Source organism: Gossypium hirsutum, chromosome A05, assembly GCF_007990345.1.
Source record: "Gossypium hirsutum isolate 1008001.06 chromosome A05, Gossypium_hirsutum_v2.1, whole genome shotgun sequence".
Taxonomy (NCBI): Eukaryota; Viridiplantae; Streptophyta; class Magnoliopsida; order Malvales; family Malvaceae; genus Gossypium; species Gossypium hirsutum.
In genome coordinates, this window is record NC_053428.1 from 18,931,011 (window position 1) to 18,955,348 (window position 24,338).

General features: G+C 32.6%; 4 protein-coding genes and 1 pseudogene across 8 annotated transcripts; 3 read left to right on the forward strand and 2 right to left on the reverse strand.

Moving 5' to 3' along the window:
• The first annotated feature begins 943 nt into the window (after nt 1–943).
• On the forward strand, nt 944–4,244 carry LOC107957938 (bifunctional nuclease 2-like; annotated as a pseudogene). Its single transcript, XR_005927179.1, has 11 exons — nt 944–1,302; nt 1,560–1,865; nt 2,015–2,185; nt 2,275–2,324; nt 2,427–2,500; nt 2,581–2,629; nt 2,732–2,806; nt 3,231–3,362; nt 3,482–3,573; nt 3,824–3,888; nt 4,013–4,244. The product of XR_005927179.1 is annotated as a bifunctional nuclease 2-like (transcript).
• Nucleotides 4,245–5,428: 1,184 nt separating this feature from the next.
• On the forward strand, nt 5,429–9,737 carry LOC107957937 (phosphatidylinositol/phosphatidylcholine transfer protein SFH8). Of its 2 annotated transcripts, XM_041113801.1 has the most exons (15): nt 5,437–5,813; nt 5,956–5,960; nt 6,085–6,379; nt 6,482–6,581; nt 6,767–7,033; nt 7,155–7,232; nt 7,345–7,446; nt 7,544–7,593; nt 7,686–7,785; nt 7,892–7,990; nt 8,117–8,230; nt 8,490–8,622; nt 8,717–9,108; nt 9,370–9,444; nt 9,536–9,737. In XM_041113801.1, exons 3-15 carry the CDS (start codon nt 6,369–6,371, stop codon nt 9,563–9,565), a joined length of 1,551 nt encoding a protein of 516 aa, XP_040969735.1. In that variant the 5' UTR covers nt 5,437–5,813; nt 5,956–5,960; nt 6,085–6,368; the 3' UTR covers nt 9,566–9,737. The 2 variants fall into 2 exon arrangements, with proteins under 2 accessions (XP_016749055.1, XP_040969735.1); XM_016893566.2 differs by having other exon boundaries at nt 5,429–5,960.
• Nucleotides 9,631–11,557, forward strand: LOC107960692 (bifunctional dihydrofolate reductase-thymidylate synthase). Its single transcript, XM_016896990.2, has 4 exons — nt 9,631–9,779; nt 10,208–10,333; nt 10,427–10,935; nt 11,016–11,557. Exons 2-4 carry the CDS (start codon nt 10,295–10,297, stop codon nt 11,269–11,271), a joined length of 804 nt encoding a protein of 267 aa, XP_016752479.2. The 5' UTR covers nt 9,631–9,779; nt 10,208–10,294; the 3' UTR covers nt 11,272–11,557.
• A 1,687-nt stretch (nt 11,558–13,244) lies between these two features.
• LOC107957936 (heavy metal-associated isoprenylated plant protein 32) lies at nt 13,245–14,288 on the reverse strand. Its single transcript, XM_016893565.2, has 2 exons — nt 14,114–14,288; nt 13,245–13,876 (listed from the first exon to the last, which is right to left on the reverse strand). The coding sequence occupies exons 1-2, from the start codon at nt 14,120–14,122 to the stop codon at nt 13,523–13,525; spliced, it is 363 nt and encodes a 120-aa protein (XP_016749054.1). The 5' UTR covers nt 14,123–14,288; the 3' UTR covers nt 13,245–13,522.
• Nucleotides 14,289–15,914: 1,626 nt separating this feature from the next.
• Nucleotides 15,915–19,352, reverse strand: LOC107957935 (inositol-pentakisphosphate 2-kinase). 3 transcript variants are annotated; one of them, XM_016893563.2, is made up of 8 exons: nt 19,082–19,352; nt 18,880–19,000; nt 18,498–18,701; nt 18,251–18,398; nt 17,659–17,699; nt 17,428–17,538; nt 16,665–17,261; nt 15,915–16,324 (listed from the first exon to the last, which is right to left on the reverse strand). In XM_016893563.2, the coding sequence occupies exons 2-8, from the start codon at nt 18,982–18,984 to the stop codon at nt 16,109–16,111; spliced, it is 1,422 nt and encodes a 473-aa protein (XP_016749052.1). In that variant the 5' UTR covers nt 18,985–19,000; nt 19,082–19,352; the 3' UTR covers nt 15,915–16,108. The 3 variants fall into 3 exon arrangements, with proteins under 3 accessions (XP_016749052.1, XP_016749053.1, XP_040969736.1); XM_016893564.2 differs by having other exon boundaries at nt 18,880–18,997; nt 19,082–19,347; XM_041113802.1 differs by having other exon boundaries at nt 18,880–19,322.
• Nucleotides 19,353–24,338: the final 4,986 nt, after the last annotated feature.

The window sequence follows — 24,338 nt, forward strand, 5'->3', positions numbered from 1 at the left end:
ATCCACTTCCCTTCAAAAGGAATTTGATATTTTGAGGAAGAGGTCAGGAATTTGTTAGACAGCCTTATCCACATCGTTCGAGAGAATCAGTATATACGTGGCGATCACGTAGAATCTTGAAATTTTCGGCCGCCGGCATCGTTGATCTGTTACAACTTAAAAACGTCGCTATGAGGCTCGGGCCTCGGTTCAGCCGTTTTTGTCGTTCTATCCCAAATCTCATTTCTACCCTTCCATCAACCACAATACCACCAAAAATGTTTAACATAAATACCAAATGAAATTTTAATAATTAGAAAAAATCTATATAATTCAAGAATACTAGATTAACGACAAAAGAAGAATCCATGCCTTCTTCTTATTTGTAAAAGAAAAAAAAATGTAAATATACAATATGAATGTTCTAAATTGTTGATTTTTTTTTTGTTTATTTAGTGAAAGTTCGTAGGGAAGTGGATAGTTATTCTAAATTTTAATTTTCTAGGATAAGTTTTAAAATATTATTTTATATTATCATCTTTAAAAAATTATCTGATTTGATATTGGATTAAAGATTATCTTTTTATATTTTTATACATAATATAGAAAATATAAATCAAAGTAAGCTTAATATATTCTCGTATTTTTATATTTATAGAATTAGACATATTTTTATTCAAAATTAAACAGTAATTTTCAAATTAATATTTTTCTTAATTTTTAAAATTGTGTATAATTATCATCAACAAACACTGTAAAATTGCTAATAATTTTATTTTATATTTACTATCAAAGCAAATAATTTTTATATTGAAAAGGAAAACTAAAATAAAAAATAAAAAGCCAAATTATCGAATCACACAGAACAGAAGGGATACAAGCGTAATTTGTGAAAAGAGTTTTTTTTTTTTTTGGTGAAATTTTTTCCTTTTTCTTTTGAGATAAGCGAAAAGAGTTTCGGATGTTGATAAAGGGCTTAGATTCAATGCCGTAGGGAGGGGGCGGTGTTTTAATAATATCCAAAAGAAGAAAGAAAAAGAAAATCTCATTTATATTTTTGTCCATCTCTCATTTGCTTACTCTATAAACTCTTTTCTCTTTCCATCTTTCATTCTCCGATTTTCATTCTATTTATTTCTTTTTCGAAGAATTTAGGTCTTCGAAAAGCTTATTCATATTCCACATTCTAATCAATCAGGACCGTCCTTCAACTTCCGAAGATTCTCCTGCTTCGCAATACTCTTTGTTCTGATCGTTGATCGGCTTTTGATTCTTTGATCTTTGTATAGTTAATATAGTTGCCTGTTTTGGAAACCTTTCCAGGTGTAAAATTTTATCTATCGAATTTCACTTTAATTTATGCTTTAATTCTATCATGACTAGTTTTTGAATCGTAGGATCATCCATCCTTTTTAAATATAGAAGATTTCTTTATTGTTTTAGTTTTTAAATTTAGAGCTCTAACTCAGAAAACTAAAATGAACCGTAGAATTCATTTGAATGCTTTTTAATCAGTACACTTCAAGTTATGAATACAAGACATCTGACATTTAGTTTTTTTTTTTAAATTGTGGGTGTAGGTAGTGATCGGAGAAAGATGGTTTCGTTGCAAGGACCGGTGATTTGCCCTTCCGTTCACAGCAAACAGGTTGGGGTTGACACGCTGATGATGAACAGGCCTTCTCCTTGGGCGAGGTTGCTTAGAAGTGATATATGGGGATGTTCAAGAGTGATTGATGAAAGGAAGTCTCATAAACTGAAAATACGATATTGCAAGACCATTGTGCACTGTAGTTTCAGTTCATCTTCAGATGGGAGTGGAAGCATGGCTGAGAGTTTCAATGAGAAGGATGAAGATTATGTTAATTCCACTGTGGTTGAAGCTGGTATGTGCGTTCTCATTAAGCCTGTGATTGTTGGTTGGTTGGTTGGTTGCTGCTGCCTTTTAATTTCGAAATTAACTTGTGCCTTTTATAGAATTGATGCTATGTCGTGGTAATGATTGGCTGATATATTTCATAACTGTTTCATGTAGATCATGTCAAGAGCGGACCTGATGGATTTATGATTAAAATGAGGGATGGTAGGCATTTAAGATGTATTCAAAACAATCCGCAAGCTGGAAATCTGCCAGATTATGCACCGCATCCTGCGATTGTTCTGAAGATGGAAGATGGGACTGGTCTTCTTCTCCCAATCATTGTTTGTATGTTATCTTACATGATCTTAGTCTTTTTTGGATCCATTCATTACCTTCCCAATCATAATTGATATGGATTGTGGTTTTGAATGCAGTGGAGATGCCCAGTGTGTTGCTCATGGCAGCAATGAGCAATGTCCAAATTGTATGATATCATTTTCACTTCCGCGTTGAGTTTTATTTGGATTTCTCACTCGGTTTTGTTTTGAATATGAATGCTAACATATGTTTTGGCTATTATCTCCAGCCTAGACCTACAATGTATCAAGTTGTTAAGGACATGATTGAAAAGATGGGCTACTCGGTATGACTTCTTTTCCTGTCCGAATTCCCTTATTTCAACCAATTTTATTTTTATTATGATAAATGCCTCATTCTTCTGCAGGTAAAGCTTGTCAGAGTTACAAAAGGGTGCATGAGGCCTATTTTGCTCAGTTGTACCTAACAAAGGTATGTATGTACTTAAGCGTGGAACATATGATTGCTCTCTTGCTTACTGAAACTTTTAACTCGGGGGTAGTCTTCACTGACTCATTTTTGGTGTTGTCACAGGTGGGTGATGAAACAGAGTCTGTTAGTTTTGACCTTCGGCCTTCTGATGCTATCAACATTGCTGTGAGATGCAAGGTAAACTTTATATGTTAGTCTCTTGTATGATTTTTGGACTGGATCGAATGTTTATGCCAGTTTCATGATTAACAATACTTGAAGTGTATGCTAGGACTTGTTAGATTTTTCCCTCTACAGTAGTGTATAACCTTGGAAAATTGGTTTTTGTATTGTTATCGATCTGATTGCGGGAATGCTGTATCCACTGTACAGATTATAGAAGCATTCATAAGCTTTCTCATTGACCTCAGGCTGCTTTTCCCCTTCCTTTCTTTTGGTTTTCTTGTCCACCTAAACTAGATATTGTTATGTGAAATATGATTTACATAAAGTATTATGTGCCCTTTTTTCTGTTTACTTTCTGGACTGATTACACTCTCCATAAGAATGTGAAAGCCTTTTGGAACAATGACCTTTGAACCATACCTGATCTGCTATGCAGGTTCCTATACAAGTGAATAAGTACTTGGCATATAGTGATGGAATGCGAGTGATTGAATCAGGGAAGCTGTCCGTACAGTCCACAGCTTCAGACCACAGCTTCAGATGTTTTACCACATGCCGAGCTGGACCAGTTAGTCTTGGAATCCCTTTGGAGATTGCATTTGCTTTCTTTACTGATAGAATTAGATTCATTAAAAATTGCATGAGATTCTTGTTTCTGAATGCGGCTTACCTTAATTAATTTTCCAGGCCAAGTGGTCAGCCTTGTCTCGATTCAGAGGAGTTCAAAATTGTCGGCGACTTAAATGAGGCTATTTCTCAGGAACGCTACAAGGATGCTGGTAGTCTCCCTCTGTCTTTCTCAGACATTGCATTGCTGTTTAACATAGGCTTAAGGCATTTGTCTTTTGTCCAATAGAATATCTATCTAATTATGATTAAAAAGAAGACTGGAGTGTAATTATGTTAGGTCAAGCTTAGCTTAATTAGAATTGTAGCATCGCTTGGACCTTCCTCCTCATTTGTCAGCTTTTTTTTTTTTCTGTTAATTATCATTAATATGTTTATTATGATTCTGATGCTCTCTGACAGCTGATTTGAGAGACAAACTTGATAAGTTCCGGGCGGCAAGGAACTTTAGGAAATTCACGTGACAGGTGATGTTTATAATATGTGAATCTTTAAGGGGCTTTAGTTAATTGTGTGGTAGTGTCTCCTGTATCATATCTGCCTATCTGTTTATTTATTTATTTTAACAAAACTTGTAATAATTTGTTGCAGTTGTTTATGCTGGAATTTTCAAGTGTAAATAGCAGTTATTGTTGAAGCTGACATCTATCGATCCGGCGGCAAGCAATTGTTTCTCATCCTTTTTTATTAATTCATATCAATTTATATGGAATAGGAAAGTCCCGTGGATATATATGTATATAAATAATTTTTGTACAGATATAGTTAGAATATTGGTAACAATTATTATTATTATTATTATATGTTAAAGCACTTTGGTTTATGATGACGCTTAACAAAATATGTTTCTTGTTTCATCTGCTACCATTAAATTCAATTTTAAATTAGTGATATAATAAAGCCGAGTTGTTTAATATTAATGAACTAACAAGAAATATATATATTGTTTTCGATTTTTTTTACTGTCTTGAATATTTGAATTTATTTTCTTTATAATTTAATTTAATTTTATAATATTATTAGTAGTTTTAAATTGATAATTAAATTAATTTTTTTTTAGAAGTATTGATTTTTTTTATCTTTCAATATTCGAGTTGTATACAAATTAAGAATACTATATATATATGCGATCAATTAAAAATAAATTTATAAAATACACAATATAAATAATATATTTTACTGTTAAAACTTTATAAAATATTAAAAGTTAAAATATATTAATAAAAATATAATCTTAGTTTGGGGTAGAGATGTTCATGAGTCGGACTGGGTATGGTTTAGATAAAATTTTAAGCCTATTTATTAGGTTAGGGTTTGGTCTAAAAAATAGACTTAAAATTTTACTCAAGTTTAGTCGGATAAAAATGTTAAAATTTGGGCCTGGTTATATTAAATTTTTTATATTATTTTTAAATATAATAAATAAAAAATAATAAAATAAATATTTCTAACAAATTGAAAATAAATTGAAAATATGTATATTTAAATAACACAAAGATAGGTGTAACTTAATAAACAAATGTATATAAAATAATAACAAAATTAATAATAAAATAAGAGTTATGCAATAACAATATAATAATGAGAAAAAAAAGATAAAATGCAAAAAAAAGTAAAAAAATAGCTTTTTTTTTTTCAGTCTAGGTTAAACTTAGACAAAAAAGTTTTATTTAAAGCCTGGTCCATCTTTTAAACGAATTTTATTTTTTATCTAAACCTATTTTTTATTTATATTTTTACTCAAATTCTTTTATTTTTTAGGTGGGTCAATTTTTTTCGTTTAAACTCTTTAAAATTTTTAAAATTTTAAATTAATAAAAATAAATTTTATTTTAATCTTTCTAAAAAACAAATTTTAATTTAATTTTTAAAAATTATAAAAATATAATCTATTGAGAATAGTAAAAGTTTACTATAATAAAAATTACGATTTAAATTTTACTCCACTAAAAATATTTTTTAGCTTCGCCCTGAGAAAAAGCAACTAAAAGTTTTATACGACATTGATATGGTTGTTTTAACTGTAAATATATCCTGCCCTGCACTTAAAACATGAGAGAGAATAAAACATTTAAAGGCACCGACAGAAACTCGTTATCCGTCAGCAAATTCCCGCGAACAATATCTACTCACTGCAGCAGTTAACACTACGAGTTTACTTTTCAAACGGAGAGAAAGTGGGAACCCCCCCCATCTGGGCCCCTTTCCTGTTTGACGTTTGCTCCGCCGATAATTAATATATAAATAATATTTTGACCTTTTAGTTTTTTGCGATGTATTTATGTATTAATTTATCTCTCTTTTGTTTGTTTTGTCCGTCTAAACCTGAGCAGCCACGTCATTCCTGAAGATCGATTTCTTCGAACTGCCGTTTCCTTTTTAGATCCCACTGGTAAAATCTTCAGTTCCTTCGCTACTCCCATTGATTTCGGTTCCCTTTCTAAATAATCGTATCCACGTTCTGGATCGTGTGTGGCACTTTTCCACGAGACTGATCCTTCAAACATGTCCGGCCCGCTCGATCGTTTCGCAAGGCCTTGTGAGTGGAACTTTTCTGCTGCCAAGTCTATGCTTCACGCTTTTTAGTTTTTTTTTTCTTTGATCGTTACTTGCTGCATCGTTTGAACTAATAATATTTCTGAATATCGATGAACTTGTTGTAGGTTTTGAAGGTATTGTTTGTAATGATGAAAGGAAAGACAGGAAATCGGATTTCGAAGTCTCTGAAGATGACAGGAGGACAAGAATCGGGAATTTAAAGAAGAAAGCGATAAAGGCATCGAGTAAGTTTAAACGTTCTCTTAAGAAGAAGAGTAGTAGGAGGAAAAGTGGTCTCTCTGTTTCGATTAAGGACTTTCGTGATATCGAGGAGTTGCAGACTGTTGATGCTTTCCGTCAGGCATTAATAGCCGAGCAGTTGCTTCCTGCTAGGCATGACGATTATCATATGCTACTGAGGTACGTTTGAAATCCACTATGCTTTTTATGTAGGATTGCTTCAACGATTTTTACCGATGCAAAATTGGTTTATTTGTACCGTGCTCGGTGGTTTTCTTGCAGATTCTTGAAAGCAAGGAAGTTCGACATCGAAAAAACAACGCACATGTGGGATAATATGATCCAATGGAGGAAAGACTTTGGTACTGATACTATTTTGGAGGTGATCCCATCTTATTGCAGGAATGCTCTTACTTCCTTACTGCATTAGATATTTGCTTCCGTCCTTAGTTTCAAGGACATGTATAACTTTTTTTTCCAAGTTGTTTATTCACTTGTTGCCTGGTTTTATGTAGAGAAATACTGACCTTTTTTTTAAAAAAAAAAATGTTATTATGATTTAACCAGGATTTTGAGTTCAGTGAGTTGGATGAAGTGTTGAAGTACTACCCTCAAGGTTATCATGGGGTGGATAAGGAAGGAAGACCGGTTTACATTGAATTGCTAGGAAAAGTTGAACCTGACAAGCTCATGCGAGTCACAACTGTGGAACGATATGTAAGATACCATGTGCAGGAATTTGAGAAGTGTTTTGCTATTAAGTTTCCGGCTTGCTCCATTGCTGCGAAGAGACACATAGATTCAAGTACAACTATTTTGGATGTTCAAGGCATGGTATGTTTTATGTTGCTTCTTATATTTTAGGGTCCGGATCCTGCCATCATCTTATGATAGCCTAACAAGAGTCTATCACAGTATTTGCATGTTGATCACTTCCAGTCATTTTTGTTCTCAGGGATATAAAAACTTTACCAAGACTGCACAAGATCTTGTGAGGCGGCTGCAGAAGATTGATGGTGATAACTACCCTGAGGTAGCATGTTCGTCCTATTGCTGATCTGCTCAGATATTTTGTAAATATAGCTTGTGTTTTCAGCATTGATAGAAATTTGTCAGGAATGTTTATTATGATTGCCCCTCTACAGACTCTTTACCGTATGTTCATCATTAACGCTGGTCCGGGTTTTAAAATGGGCCTGAAAGCTGTCAAATCTTTTCTTGATTCTAAAACAGCTAGTAAGATCAATGTAAGTTCAAATTCTTTGTATAATTTGGTTTTTTATTAGAGTTGAAGTATGGACTCTCTGTTACTGGAAGTTACCTCATTTTTTAAATTTCTCTCAGGTTCTGGGTAGCAACTACCAGAATAAGTTGCTTGAAATTATTGAAGCAAGGTAATAAAATGTTTTTGGTTGCTGATATGTGGATTAATTCACATTTAGTTGTGCTGGAAAGTAAAGGGTTTTTATATATTGAACTTGGTTAGTGAGTTGCCGCAATTTCTTGGAGGTAGCTGCATTTGTTCTGACCAGGGAGGTTGTATGAGATCAGACAAAGGTCCCTGGAAAGACCCCAACATATTAAAGGTGTAATATGCACTATGTGAATAAATTTGGGTTATTTTCCAATCTCCTTCATTTTCATTGTTATCCCATACATGTTTTAAGCAATATGAATGCTATCTTAATTTAGATGATTGCCAGTGGGGAAGCACTATTTCCCAGACAGATTGTGACAGTTTCAAACAGTGAGGGAAGGGTAATTGCCTATGATAAGCCATGTTATCCTTTGGTACGGTTCACTATTTTTCTTTTGCAGTGCATATTATACCTTCTCAGCTTTATATTTTACTTTGTTAGAATTTAATCAAATATTCTCTAATTTTTATTTCTGCATTAAATGTTCACCCTGAATCAGATAAAGAGTAGTGACACATCTGCTGCTGAGTCAGGATCTGAAGTGGAAGAACTTGCTTCCCCTAAGAAAACTAGAAGCTATTTACATCCAATATTGGCTCCCGTTAGTGAAGAGGTAGATACTTGCAAATTGCTATGACAGATTTAAGTGGCATAAAAGGATTTCGTTCGTTACATGCTAGATTCACAGTTTAAAACACCACCTAATACCAGAATAGTCTTTCTTCTATTCAAGAGTGAGTATATAGGTGGATGCTTTGCTCACTGTATAAAATAACATGGTAACACCCTAAGAAGTGGAACTGCACTTTCAGTGTCAGACTATAAATTCTTCAATCTTGAAGTTGTAACAATATACCATGATATTTGTATAGGCTAGAATGGCTGGCAAGGTGATCTGTGGTGGTGGTTCGTCTGAGTATGGTGAGTATGTTCCCATGATTGACAAGGTTGTAGATTTGGAATGTGAGAAACAAGTGTCACGTCAGACTCTATATACTTCTGAAGGTTAGCAAAATGAGCTACGTTAAAAGGTGTTTTATTTATTCATCTTTTCTTTTTTCTTTTTTAATTCAATGAAGCCTACTATCTTTAATTGCAGGGACTCCTCTGCTGCTGGAAAGGCAAACTCCAAAAGGAATCTATGGTCGTATCATTGCTATAGTTGTTCCCTTCTTGACTTTTTTAACATTTATCCGAACAATGGCATTGAATCTGATGAAAAAGAAGAGTTCAACTGATTTAACATGTAGCATTCCTGAGCAGCATATTGAACCAACGTACAAGGAGGAAACTCGTCCACCTTCTCCTGCTCCAAGGTTTACTGAGGCAGACGTCCTGTCATCTGTTGTAAGAAGGCTGGGTGCTCTAGAAGAGAAGATTGAGATGCTGCAATCAAAACGATTTGAGATGCCTCATGAGAAAGAGGAGTTGTTGAAAGCTGCTATTTATCGTGTGGAAATGCTAGAAGCAGAACTAATTGCTACAAAGAAGGTAACCATTCTATGCTTCCAGCTCCGAGTATAGATTATCTCTTCCATGCCGCGTTCTTAGGTTGTTACTTGTGAGTAGCCTTAAGAAGCATTTCAAGCCTGTCTTGATCTTTGTCCCAAACTGTTCTACTCCTTTATTAAATGACCGGAGCCTGATGTAAGAGAAGGCTACAGTGGTACAGCACCGTTTGTTATTTGATATAAGGATTCCGTAATGATGCGTGTTTTCTTGTTTCTTGACGACTGTTGTTTACATGAGCAGGCTCTCCATGAAGCTATAATTCGGCAGGACGAACTCCTTGAACGCATAGAAAGTGAAGTAGTAGTCAAACCTGGGGTAAGTCAAAAGATAATTAAATTCAACCGTGCATATGATTAAATTTTCATTAGTTAGATAAATGATTTGTACGTTTGCATGCATGATGCAGAGAAGGAAGCTGTTTTGCTGGTGCAAATGAGAATGAGATGTGTGTACGGAAAAGAATCGATCAAATGTTCAATAACAAGTATTCATGCATATTGAAGATGGATAGAAAGCTTTGTTGGGGTGATATATCAGATTATCAGAGTCGAAGGGAAAAGCGGTGTAAATAAAAACACCTAACAGAAGCGTGTAACAGTGTCATTCGGACCGGCTGGTTTTGCAGTGGTGAATGGACATTTTTTTGTTGGGTTAGTGCACACTTTAATGTAGTATAAAATGTTGTTTTGTTTTGTAATACAAGTATTTGTGTTATTGTTTGTGTTATATCTTTTTGTTCATTGTGTTTATGCTATATATACATATCAGGTTTAAAGAATTATTTATTAACATATTAATAATTTATGCTACATAAATAATGCATTTATTTTATTTATATTAAAATATATTATATTAAAAATGTTAATCACTGTTAGTAAAATTGATTAAGGTGTTAAAAAAATTGTAATAAATAATTACCTTTTTTGTGTAAATAATATTATATTTGTGTAATAGTTTTCCTTTTTTCTAAAGAGAGCCAAAAAGAAAGTAAATCGTTGGTGAATAAATTATCAATAAATGAAAAAAGGGTCAATAATATTTGCTGGACTCCCTCCCTGACCGTCGGTGTTTCAAACAGAAGCAGAGCAACTGTTTTGGTCGGACTCTTTTGGTGGTTTGTTCCGATGTTCAAAGATTGTGGGTATTGGATCTCGTTTTCTTCTCAATGTTGACGCGTCTGCAGAGTAACAAACTTTTCTCCAAGGTTTGTATAGTTAAATGGGGTTTCCTTTCTACACTTTCGCTTGCGTCGTATTATCTGACTTATTGTTCTCGCGATCTGCGTTTTTATTTTTAGGTTCTTCTGAGTCGTTACAATAATGGGTTTCCCAATCTTATCTCTGGGTCTCAATTTTTAAGAGGTTTTAACGAGATTACAAAGCATAGGTTTTCTGTAATGTCGGGTGAAAATCTAAGAAGCCTATCTAACTGTGCTTCCCCGAGGAATTACCGAGTCGTAGTGGCTGCAACTCGTGAAATGGGGATAGGGAAAGATGGCAAGTTGCCATGGAGATTGCCTTCTGATCTCAAATTCTTCAAGGAACTTACAGTGACAACATCAGATCCTGAGAAGAAGAATGCTGTAGTAATGGGTAGAAAAACCTGGGAGAGTATTCCACTTGAGTTTAGACCTTTACCCGGTCGCCTGAATGTTGTCCTTACTCGTTCCCAGAGTTCTGATATTACAACTGGAGAAAATGTTGTAATATGTGGGAGCATTCCATCAGCTTTGGAACTATTAGCCGAGGTTCCTTATTGTTTTGCAATAGAGAAGGTGTTTGTCATTGGCGGTGGCCAGATATTCAGGTAGATTTTTTAGTAAAAGTTGTTGAATTTCATTGCATATTTGTTGGGGAAAGATAATGTTTTGATGTTTTACAATGCAGGGAAACACTCAATGCTTCAGGTTGCGAAGCCATTCACATTACTGAAATTGGGACAAGCATTGAATGCAATACCTTCATTCCTTCAATTGACTCGTCTTGTTTCCAGCTGTGGTACTCTTCGAAGCCATTGGAAGAAAATAATGTCCGGTTTTCATTTGCAACTTATGTTCGTGTTAGATCTAGGACAACTGATAATTATGAGGTAAAAGACTTGAGTTTCTTGCCCAGGATGATTGTTGAGAGACGAGATGAATGAGTCAATTAGTAAATAATACTGAGACTTGTTCATGAAACTATCTCAAGTGACAAGCAAGACCCTTGACTGGTTAGATACAGAATTCATTTGCCTAGGTAGTCTTAAACCTTGGTTCTCTATGACTCTACTGCTCTTTGCCTTACATTTTATTGTTGTTGCTGATGTTTAAATGTAAATATGAGCATCATCCCCAGTCCACGTTGTGATTTTGTACAATGTAAGTCTATCTTTGCAGATCTTTTCATCTTCTTATATAACTAAGGTATTTACTTATGTTGTTGCTGTACCTTAGGTTGGTTCTTCTTTATCGATTTCATTCTTTTTTTTTTGTACAAAGATTATCCTGTCCATAGGGAATGCAGATTTTGGTGATCAATGAGCAAAAGAAAAGACTGTGCATCTTTGAGCCATTGGGTTTTTAGGATGATTGTAAAGAGAAATAGAAAGATTCACTGCCCTGTTTTTAGCATTCAATTATATAAGCAATGTCAATGGTTGTCTTGTTGCATATACAATTACATTTTACATAAATATTGTACAAATGTTTGAGCAGCAAAATGGCTTTAAGATAATCGCACCTCACTCAAAAGAGAATTGCAGGAACTGTTGTGCTTTACTTGCATCAAACACATTCAATTATATGAATCTAGTTTATTTTAGTATATTGCCTGGCTGAGAAGTGAAGGGACGGTTTTGGGGTTGTGCAGATTTTTTTTTTTTTATGTTTTTTCTTCTTGCGGTTTGAGCAATCACAATTTAGGCCTTCAAAAGCAATATTGCCTTTGAATGGAAAACCCTTCTTTCTTTTTTTTTTTGGGGGGGGGGTTTAGGGAGGGGCTCTGCCACCTTTCAAGGCCGAAGAGGTAATCCATTATCTCAATAAAAGCCCATAACGATGAAAAAGCTAAAAGCAAGGCAGCCCAATGATCTGTTATTGAAGCCTGGTAATGATAAAACTCTCAACTTGGGAAAGGGTAATTAAAGTAATCATTCTCATGCGAAATAAATAATGAAAATAGTCGAGAATGGTAGGTAGAAGCAAGGAAGCAACATTAATAATAATAGCCACCTAAAATGTTGCAAAATCTTTTTTCTATTAAAAGGAAATGGATCAAACGTGTTGATATCATCCAATTAAAATAGACAATTTTCATAGATTAATATTTATTAAACACATCTCAATTTGTATGAAAATTGACCACTCTATTACCGGCTATGAGGATACATTTTGTAATTATACAAATAATCCAACTATCACGTCTTTTCTAATCCTAATCAAAAAGTCAATATTTGTTGTGATATTACTACTATGGTTTTATTGTTTTTTTTAAATTTATATAAGTTAAAAATATATGTGAGCTCATACAAGATGCATCAAGTTTGAAATAAAATTAATTACAGCAAACCTCATTTAATTATTGTACCATTTTAATTGAGCTTCAAAATATTACTATATTAAACAAGTGCATCTGTTAGTTTAGTTATTAATTTAGATGTAAAATGCTTTCACGATCAAATTGCAAATAATGAGTTCCTATTTCATGGACAATTGAATTTAATTTGCTAAAAATTTAAACTATGTTAATAAAATTTGAAAGAGTTTCTTTTCTTTTCTTTTTTTTTAACAATTAAATCCAAACTATTATATAGTAAATATACACGTGTTTATAATTTAATTCATGTAACATGCAGAAAAAGTTGAATAATTTGATATTAATATTTTTTTATGTGAAGCTAGAGTTAAAAAGAAATAATAAACATAGCCATTTCTAACCATTAATGGGATTATTCCAAGTAATGGGATGAAACTCTATGTTTGGGAAATGTGTATTTTGCAGAAAATAAAATGATTGATAAAAGAAATATAAACCTTTTAGATGAGAAAGGATTACATGAAACAGTGACGTCACGTCATTTGTATCCTTTTCCAATAGTTTTATGCCACATCATTAATTCAAGATAAAATCCTAAAATTCAGGATAAGAATACTAATGTGTTATAAAACTATTGGAAAGGGATACAGATGACGTGGCGCCACTGTTTCATACAATCCTTTCTCCCTTTTAGACATACTAAAAGTTGGCCATGAAACATCATAAGGTTTAGGATATACAAGGGACCGAAAAAGGCTAAATATGCTTATCCAGAGCTATTTGAAAGATATGAAGTTCCTCTGGCACTTATCATTTTGAAACTAGAATTTTAGATATGCAACAAAAGCTTACATTGGGAATATGGGGGGATCTTAATTTTACAGAATGGAACAATAATGGTAAAGATCATCATGCACAACGTACCAAACTTCACATCTCTGGCATGTCTTTGGAGAGTATATCACTACATCTTTCCGGCTATCCTTCTTCTCATCCTTATTCTCATCCTTCTTCTTCTCCTCTTTTGCGGCCCCTATACTTACGATCGATGCGTGTTTACGGAACTTCCTGACTTTCTTAATGATCTTAAACGGATCAGCTTCGCCGGTAACCATTACCGTATTTTTCGATGGATCGAGGGTGATGGACGTTATCCCCACTAGCTCTGAAATTACATGCATTACCTTCTGCCTGCACTTTGGACACAGCAGCTCCACTGACAGGATTGTTTTCTGCAACAGCCAAAACAAAGAGTCAGATTCTATGGTACTTTGTCCCTGCTCAGAGCAATAATATCCTATGACAAATAGAAGTACTGTAGGATGTCAGTGCAGGCTGCAGGGAGAGAATGGCAGAGCAGGAATTGATGAGTTCAAAATTAAATGCTTCCACAGAGCAAACATCAAATTACATATATAAAAAGCGCAAATATAGGAAGCTAAATAGGTATCAAGGGAATGGAATGAAACCTTCGACATGGTGTTTTTGAATAAAGCAGACACAATAAACAAAGTTGTATAAGACTTAGGAATGTGAAGAAGCTTTTTTTTTTTCAACGGATCCAAGCAGTCTTATATATAAAATTATTACTACATCTCTCTCAACTTTCATTTCATTACATTTAAATTTTTTGTCTTCTAAATATGTTTGTTTTTTTACTTATGGCTTTAGATATAAGAAGTTTGGTTGGGAAGTAAATGGACTGACAGTATTAGTTGGTGAGAAGTAAATGCCAGTCAGAAGATGTTTGATTGGTTACCAATGGCACCTTGCTCAATAAATGTGGAATTTTTACACACATGAAGGGAAAAAACAGAAACCTTAATACTTGGGAGTTTTCACTATGATGCTGAACAAGTTTTGAATGGTTTCCCTCGCTCACAAATGTATATTCTTTCAATTGCTAAAACTGAATCATATAACCAGTATGACATTGACGATTTCATGCTATGAAAAGTTCCCAGTCGACTGAGCAAATAATCATTTGTACAGAGTACAGACAGTGGGATGGTTTATCCGAGAGATGTCAGAATAACCAGATGGAACAACATTTTCTTGTAATTGCAGAACACTGTCAGGCCTATGACTCACCTTGAGTTTTTCACTGCAAATTTAGCCGTGTTTCTACGGTTACCCACGCGTCTCTATCTCCCCCATTGTGGACATGTGATGTGAGACCAAGCTTGTCTGCCTACGACCCAGACGTCCTCCTCCCTTCAATGCTCCCATCCCCTCGAGTTAAACAAAATATTACTCAATTACATAAAACTTCCATAATGTTCTGTGTAATTACACAAATTATAACATTTCTAATGTTTTGTATAGTTACACACATTTCTTAATTATATAAATTATTATAAATCTTGTAATTTTTTTAATACATATTGCATTACATTTTCCAATTATGCAAACCATTACAATTTTTTTAATGGTTTGGGTAACATTGAAGCTGATGGAAAGCTCAAATTAAGGTCTTTTGAGAATTTTAGTTGTTTCTCTATGAGCCTTATCATATTAAATTGGGAAAAATTACACAAATTGGTCAGGTTTAGAAACAAATCAGAGAACAAAATTCATTAGTTAGTCTTTGAAGCAAAAATTCTGCTCTCATCAACTTTAATGCAATGAGTACTCTTTCTCATCACCATAAATTACAATCAAGTTAGCCACAAAAAAAAAAGCAGTAACTTCAATATCCAGCTGTATGATTTGTAATTTGGCATGTAGAGTCGAGATGTAAAGGCAGCGAGTAGTTGGCACATCACTTTCCCTGTTAGCCCAAACCCTTACCTTATGTTCCGTCATTTTGATATATTTTTTCACCAAGGAATGTTAAAAAGCTCTCCCTCTAAAACCTGATGAGACATGCCAATATAAACACTGAAAGATATAAGATGCATTACCTCGTTCTAAGCAAAGGAAAAAGGTGTGAAGTTCGATGGCAAGAACAGATGATTATTGACAACTTGGAATTTTACTTCAAGGGGCTGAGAAATATCATAGCTTTACAAAACATGAGAGCATTAATTTATTTATTCGACTTAGTATAGGAATAGCAGTAACATTTTTGGTAGATTATCAACTAACTATACTCTGGAAAGAGGATGCACATGGTTATCTGATTTTATGGCGGTCCATGTTGCATGGATTGTACAACAATTTGGAAAAGGATTAAATCCTTTCCCACCAAGTAGTACATTAGACATGGGTAAGTTTGATTATAAATCCGTAAATACACAACTGCTGTGAAAGTAGAGGACTTACCAGAAGGAAAACAAAAAGGATATCAACTCAAATAAATCTTTAAGCAAAAGATACATACAAGAGATTATTTTCTCCAAGGGAAATCCAAAAGCCCCAAAAAGTGGTGAAAGGAAGAACTCGAGCCTAATGACGAGTTAATCATCTTGGCTCCTTGCAACCTTTACTTTTACAACAACAGTTCAGGGAACATATAATAAGAACTACTTGCACTTACCAGTACAACCTTCAGTAAACAAACCGTCTTCTAATGCGTATCTTTGATCTCGTACACTTCCATTGGAGTTTATTGTAACAGCTTTATCTGTTTCATGCTCAGTTTTCACCATCTGAGAATAGCAGCTAACAATTTTCTTATCTAACTCGTAATAAGCCTCCATTTTCTTCAGGGGTTTCAGATCCAGATCAATGAAATACACCTAGAAATTTGTCAATTTAGATAAGATATTCATGTAAAATGAGAACGAAGTAAGAAAAGCTGCCATAGATGACTTTGATTTCAGCCCAAAAGAATTTCTTGTTAAACAAAGAGCTATATAATGATTTTTATAGGTTTATTTATAAGGACAGAGCAAATTATCATGGCCCTAATGGAAATTATATATGCAAAAGAATCACAAAAATTTGACTTCAAAATCAACCCATGCATCAAAAACATTTTTTGATGGATCAATTTCATATGCTATGACGATACTAATACAATACTATAGCGATAATGATGTAGAGTATGAGTCAAATGAAAATGGCATTGGAATCTACCTTGTACTCAAAAGCTTGGTTAGTTGATCCTAGATATACAGTATTGTGAGAAGGGAGTCTACCATCTTCCTTTGGTCTAAAACTAATCATCAGACTACAGTCCTTTGCAGTTGCAGCTATCAAATAGTCCTTTACAATCTTCAAGCTTTGATCCAATGGAATGGAGTGCAAAGAGGTATAGCGGCATGATAATTTATCTTTAGACAATTCTCTACAAACTATACAAGGTTGAGAAATTATGTTGTAATAAGCATGAATCGCCCCCTCAATGTCATAAGTATCAAGCTTCTGAACTTCAAGAAGTTGTTCTAAAGCACCAGAAGTATAAATTGTCTCAGCAACAAGCTGTAGAAAACTAGTTGTGCGCTGGCCATTATCTGCCTGAATGAAATTCTTAAGTATATCTTCAAAGGCCTCACCAACCTGAACAGTAGTGCTGTTCGTGCCACCACCCAAACCCCCAAATACAATAGAACCATTCAGAAATACACGGAAATTGTTCTGAGGAGTGGCATACAGAGCTTCAATAGCTTTTTGTATCCCTTCTCTGGATCCAGAGAATAAATCCAGCGGATTATATTCACTATATTCTGATATCTGAAATATTTTTGAAATGTCACAGATATTTCAACAAAATGGCCATATTGGCCAATATATGGGTCAGAAAGTGCTACAAAGAGACACCCTTCTCTTGCATGTTGACACAGCAACAACTTAGCACCCAGAAAAAACCCCTACTAATATTGAAGATATATAAAGTTACCTCTTGATTATGCAACTTCAGTGCTTGGTGCATTCTAAACCGAACTACATTTCTCTTAACAGCATTTTCTTCAGTTATGAATCTTGAAATTGGGAGAAATCCACATTTGGGCTAGTTCATCGAAACAATTGAAGTTAAAACTTGGTGAAGCAAATGAAAATGAAGAACATGCCAAAAAGACAGTTGATTACACAAAGAAATTGAGGAAAAAGGGCATACGAAGAAATCTACCTTTATCTCAACAGTTATACATGGTTCACGTTTAAGATTACCTGAAAGAAAAGAAAGTACAACCATATAAAAAACAAACGGAACCTTTGCTATATTTAAACTAATTTTAATCTAGGTTCATCTTTACTTAGATTTAACTAATACTCTGGCATATGAGCTAAGTTCTAGGAAAACAAAAATGATGAAGACTGCAAGCATGTCTTTTAGTCTTCCCAAATTGTTGAATATTTCCCACATCAATTACTCAGTGAGAGCTACTTCCCAGTCCTTTACCTACTTCCAGTCTGCATAAAGTAACATAAGATCTATAAATTTCCAAACAGATTACACACTGAGAGCCACTTCCTAATCCTTCCCTTACTTCCAAACCTATAGCAGGAAAACATTTTGTCATCTGCATTCTAGTAAAAGTCCTCTAGTAGTACTTTGCCCTCACAATGATAAGATGGAAGGAAGCTATAAAACTATACAATTAAGCTCAGCTGGATAGGATTCCATAGTCATGCCTTCCTCAGTCTATAAGAGTGACAAAGAAGATATCATCCCTTCACATTGATAAGTACAACAGGAGACCAGCAGAAGGTCAAATTACCATCGGGAAAGATCGAATGATCAGATAAGATTAGCACAGAATCACGATTTACATCAACCTGGGATGAGTGAACCCGCCAAGCAGGCCGGTGACAAGTCACATTCTTCTCAACGGACTTAAGGAATTCCTTAGTAACAAGAACACGAATCTGCCAAAGTCAAAAGACCAAAATCCAAAAGCGATTACAAAGATCATCGAACCAAATTAACTAAATCAGAATTATAATAAATAGAACATAAATAAATACCCCAACATCGACATGTTTTGGGCCTAACAATGGGCTCATGACATGTTTGACGTAAAGCTGTTCTAGAATCTCTCTGTTTGACGACGCCGTTAGCTCCTTATTTTCTCGCCAAAGAAGCCGTTCATGCGTTGTTAAAGCTCTGCCTTCTTTCACGCCACTTTTTCCGTTCCGTTGCGACTTTTGTATTCGCAGCACTTTCCCAATCTTATAATAATTATTTTATCAACAAAAATCCAAAAAAAAAAAAAGAAGAAGAAGAAGAAGAAGCAAGCAAGCATGAATATTCACAAATTCAATTTTATACTCCACCCCCTTCAAATTCGAAATTTCAATGGACTAAATTTAAAGCTCCGAGAAAAAAAGAATCAGTTGAAGTACTTACAAATGCGGGAGACGATCCAGTGTAAGCGAGAATAAGATTAGCAGCTCCTTCTCCTCTATAGATCCAATCAACTGCATCCTTTTCCTCTAAAATCACTTTCTCCATTTATCTACGGCGGCTGCTATCATTCACCAAAACAGAAGCTAAAGCCAATAGGGAAAAAAATTCAAAGAAAAAAAAAGAATTGAAAAGCTCTGAATACCAGATCGGGATATCGAAGAACAATGTAGATTGTAAATTAAGTTAAAATCTCTAAATAATTGAGAAAATCGCAGCCGAAACTATGGGAAATGTGAAAATGGATTGAGAAGTGAAAAAAGAGGGCGTTGGAGAAATCTTCTTCGTCTTTGATTTTTTTATAAAAGGCAAAAAGAAACGAAGGGTAGAGAGATAAACCCACAGGTGGCTTTTTAGTTTTACTTGTAATGGAAAAGAGCTAGACTTTCTCTCAGATTTTCGTTGACTAAAAAGACAAAAATTAAATTTGTAGGTGTATTGAGGTAAAGTATTAGGAAACGCAACGTCGTTACGTATGCGTAAATGAGCTAGCGTGGAATACGTGTCATTTTGTAAAAAAGAAATGGTAATTTACTTCCTTGGAACTGTTCAGATCATGGTAGTAAAACAACAAACTTTACGTTTAGTTATGGCGTAAATTCCGGTTAGTATCGATTGTATCCATGCGTAACAATTCATTTCATCTCTATCGCCTGAAATATAGTATACCAATATGTAGCAAAATATTTCATTTTATATTGCAATTTTAATTTTTTTAATATTCATTTTAAATTTTCTTTAATTATAAATTATTATTTGCATCTTTATGAATTTTTTTTATTTTTTATTTTGAGTTATTTAATGATATTTTATTTGTAAAGCTTATTAAAAATTATTTTATATAATTAATTAATATTTTCATCTTAAAATATACATACGGTGAGATTTGAATTTATGCCACTAATGTTTTTAAAATCTTTTATTTATCACCTCAACCAAAATTTCATTTTTGATGAGTACTTTTTATTTGAGATTTATTTAACATCGTTATTTGATATTTGTAAATGCATTAAATATTCATATGTCTATTGTTTTTAAAAAATAGTAATAAACCTAAAACTGTACAACGAAAAAGATCGATATCAGTACGTACCAGTAGAAAAATTATATACCTGTCGGTACGGTACTAACTACCTTGGTTCAAATATTAAGGAACCAAATTAAAGTGTCACGAGTTATAGATCAAAGCTCATGATAAATGTACAAAGAGCGTCCCATGAAGGTCAACTGATGAAATATGGCTCATTTCTTGAAATTTTTATGAATTTGGGATTATGAGAACTTGATTTAATTAGTTCATGTATCAATTTGTAAAACTGTTAAAGTTTTAGAATATTGTCATTGATAATTAGGCTTGAATAATTGGTAAAGAGAGTACATACCTAAAGGATGTATAGATAATTAACTAGTGAAGTCACGTGTGATGTGGAATGAACCACCAACCATCACACGTGACTTTATAGATCAATTATCTACACATCCTTCATATACATACTCCTTCCACCAACTAATGTGTTCTCACTCTATGAACCTTTGAGATTTTTTCTGGAGTCAGAAAATAAAACTTAGATCTGAAGATAATAACTATGATTGTTGGAGCTATATCAACTATTCAACGAACGATACTTTAGAAAAAGGTAGATTCCTTGAAATAATTAAATTAAGATTTGTGGTTGGGTATGTAAGAATAATGATATTGGTGATAGGGTGGGAGTAGTAAGATTCGAAATTCCAAGTGCACAGCAGAACCTAAAAATTGATTCCAAATAGTTGGATATTAAGAGGAGAGTAGCCCAAAAAGATGAATAGTTCCCTCGGCCAAGCTAAGCAGCTAACAGGTGTATTTTTTTTAAAAAATAATAATAATAATAAAAAAGTGGAGAAAAGGGACTATATTATTTAAACTGGAAGAGGAAGAATATTCCAGAGTATTGGTGTCCTCCCAAAATAGATAATTATCTAACTTTGGGTCAAAAAAATAGAGGAATTTTGATTTGAGAAGAAAGTTTGAATTATTTTTTACATAAACAATTTGGATGAGTAAAGGAGATGAAAGGGAATTAAGACACTGGGTTTTGAGATTGATTTATGTTTTGAAGGAAGAAAGAGAAATACATTTGTTTAGGTTTGTTATATGTGTATGTGGTGCTTCATCAACAGACTTCTTTTTCGATTCAAAATGATAAGAAATAGTACAAAATACGAATTTTTCACTAAAGAAGTTTTATTACAAATTTTGGTGTGTATTCCGAGCGTGCTATAAAATTTCCCCATTCATTTTTCTAATATATATTGCAATAATAATAATAATAATAATAAATTACATATATGTTTTTACACTAATTGTGTTTCTTTTTTCTAATTTTGAAATTTTGCATTCATTGTAAAGACAAAACAACATGCAACTTATATTAGAATAGTTCTAAAAACTAAGATTTTTAGGCATAGATCAAATTTCATCATATCACCTATTTTTAAAGAACTGAAATTACTATTATATACTCATTCATATTCAACCTATTCTAGCTTTAACTTTAATTGTAACGCCCTTAAAACTTCGATGTCATAAATAGTACTATTTAAAAAAAAAACATTTAGTAAAATTTTTCCTAGTAGTGAATTGCATTTAATCGATAAAATTTAGAGGAGGTTGTTGGATATTGAAAAAACCCGTTAGAAATAATATATTTTAATGTATTAAACCGAGATATAAACTAAATTGTAAAGAAGTAAAATTACAAAGGTTAAAAATGTAATTATATCAAAAAGTGGTAATAGGTTGAATATAAAAAATTATAAAATGTAAAATGGACCATTTTCAAGAGTAAAATAAAATAAAAATGAAAAGCTAGTTTACTTTTGGTTGATTTTGGATCAATAGAATAAGTGGGAAAAGAGATTTAGGATTCCTTTGAATTCGAATCGCGCACAGTGCGTTAAAAATTGTGTTGAAAAATTAATTTCACTGCACTACAGTGCGTTGGGATGCTGTTTGGAGCAAATTGCAGTGCACAAACGTGTTGCACTGGATATGGAAATTTTGACTGGTGCTAAAAATTCCAGTCAATCCATTGAGGGCAATAGGTAATTTTAAAAGACAAAAATACCTATGCTTTTATTTATTATTTTTAAATTGATTAAAATATTTATAAAAAAATATTTTATTAAATATTTATTATTTTACTATTTTATCATTTTATTTAATAAATAATTTAAATTGATTATATAATTTATTAAAATATTTATAATAAAATATTGGAAGATAAATTTTAATATTTTATTAAATAAATTTATAAATTCACATATTTTAATAATTTTAGAAAAATAAAATAATTTAAAAACTTCTATTATATATCAATTCTAACCTGATGTTCTTAATAGTCATTTTTTATTCTCACCTCATCGCTACAGCTGCGTTTGAATCCAAACACACACTCCACCATTGTTTCGAATCTCACTGCTACAGTATCTAATCTTACCGCTACAATAACTAATCTCACCGTCACCGCTGTTTTTAACCTCACCGGAGGTAAACACACCGCCTATCCAAACTAAGCCTTAATTTGGATGAGTAGATATTTTAATTTGTATTAAATTAATTTTTTAGAAAATGTAGAATGTTCTAAACTTCTTCTTTTAACTCATGACAAGAAAGAAATAAAAAAGAAAGGAAACTACTCTTTTTCATCTTCTTTCATCCAATCAACCAAAAATCTACCCTAAACCTTTAATTTTTCATGAAATTGTAAGTGAAATTTAGCAGATTTCAAGAATCCATGGTTGGAAGTTAGAGAAAGTTGAGTTAGTGAGAGGAAGTGAAGAGAGGAGAAAGAGGAGGAAATTGGGGAAAAAAATGATGTACAGAAAGGAAAAGAAGTGATAAAAAATGGAAAAAAAAAGAACTTTTATGTTTGGGTTTAGTTAAAAAATTTATGAAAATATTTAAATTAATTAAAGTTGTTTGAAGACGATATTCTAAGGAATAGATCCAACAATGTTTGGAAAGCTTGTTAGAACATAGTTTTTGATGAAACAAACCGAACTTTGAAAATTTGTATATAAATTTTATATTAAGATAAATATTTTTAAGTGATGAAAGATCACAACTACATGACAACACTAATGAAGTAACTTTTAAATTTTGCTACATTAAAATAATAAGGAATTTTTATGGATGAAATATATTTAACTGATTTTGTTTTTCACATTTTAGTTTGAGATATAAATATATTAGTAATTAGTACTCAAGTTGATAACTGTATTTTGAAAGTCAAATTGTTTAAATTAATTAGATAATTGTGAAACGTTAATATGATCCGAGATTATAATTAATTATGATCTTGATAAATAAAGTTTAACTCGGTTGGAAATATGTAATATGCGGTTAGGAATTTTGTTTGTACTCATCTGAATTTAAAAATATGTTATGCTGCTTTTGATATAGATGAGCTATTGCACCAAAGATGCAATTTTATATATACATTCATTATTTATATAATCTCTTATGCATTTGATTTATTATTTCGCATATCCAGCTATAGTTCATCAAAGTTTACTAAAGTCTAAATTAAAATGAAAATTGGTAAGTTTTTTTATGAACTATAATATTAATGTGTTATAATTAAATTTTATTTTAACATTAATTTGATTTATTTAAATTATAATCATATATTAAATGGAAAGGTAAGGAATGAGTTCATACGAGTACTTGTTAAGCAATTCAATTACTTAACACGTTGTTTTCTATGTGTAGATTGAAGGTTAAGCTCGAGAAGATTAAATCTGGATTTTGATTGTTTTGAATCAAATCGTATCACCTTGGGGCTTGAAGATTATGATTACCTTTAATGTTTAAATTATGATTTTAATATGTCCTGTACATGAGAACTAAAGTTAAGTATAATGTATTTTGAGTAGTTGCTTAGTGACTAAGCATAAACATTTTGTACTTTTGGTAATAACTTGCTACTCGAATGATGATGGTTAAGTATATGATATTTTGAATGATGTTAGAGAGCAATTTGATGTTTAAATGTTTGGCTAATTTTGGAAACTTTTAAAATGTCGTATTTAACCTTAAAAAAAAAGAGTTATAATGATGAGAGTAAATTGGAAATTTACTTTGATATTTGTATGTAACATTTCTTACTCAGATCATATAAGAGGTGTCACACTAAAATAAAATAAAAAATTCTAACATTTACTAATTTTTTTACAAAAAACTAATGACTACCATTTCAACAAAAGCACAAAGTGCATGGGTTATACCTGTCACTAAAATAGTGACTCAACCGACGGTGACTGCTCCTAATTAATGAACAAAACAGAAACCAAAAATTAAAAGAAATCAAGAAAACAAAAACATCTATCAACTTAACAACTTCAAAAAACATAACCAGAAA

Excerpts from the sequence above, each read along its gene's own strand:
- LOC107960692 (XM_016896990.2), top strand. The coding sequence starts at position 10,295 with ATGTTGACGCGTCTGCAGAGTAACAAACTTTTCTCCAAG. Across the intron at positions 10,334-10,426 it reads GTAACAAACTTTTCTCCAAG|GTTCTTCTGAGTCGTTACAA; the intron begins GTTTGTATAGTT and ends TTTTATTTTTAG. Across the intron at positions 10,936-11,015 it reads GGCGGTGGCCAGATATTCAG|GGAAACACTCAATGCTTCAG; the intron begins GTAGATTTTTTA and ends TTTACAATGCAG.
- LOC107957935 (XM_016893563.2), bottom strand. The coding sequence starts at position 18,984 with ATGGAGAAAGTGATTTTAGAGGAAAAGGATGCAGTTGATTGGATCTAT. Across the intron at positions 18,702-18,879 it reads CTGGATCGTCTCCCGCATTT|ATTGGGAAAGTGCTGCGAAT; the intron begins GTAAGTACTTCA and ends AATTATTATAAG. Across the intron at positions 17,539-17,658 it reads GTATAACTGTTGAGATAAAG|CCCAAATGTGGATTTCTCCC; the intron begins GTAGATTTCTTC and ends TCGATGAACTAG.
- LOC107957937 (XM_016893566.2), top strand. The coding sequence starts at position 5,927 with ATGTCCGGCCCGCTCGATCGTTTCGCAAGGCCTT. Across the intron at positions 7,594-7,685 it reads CTTGAAATTATTGAAGCAAG|TGAGTTGCCGCAATTTCTTG; the intron begins GTAATAAAATGT and ends GAACTTGGTTAG. Across the intron at positions 7,991-8,116 it reads ATAAGCCATGTTATCCTTTG|ATAAAGAGTAGTGACACATC; the intron begins GTACGGTTCACT and ends ACCCTGAATCAG.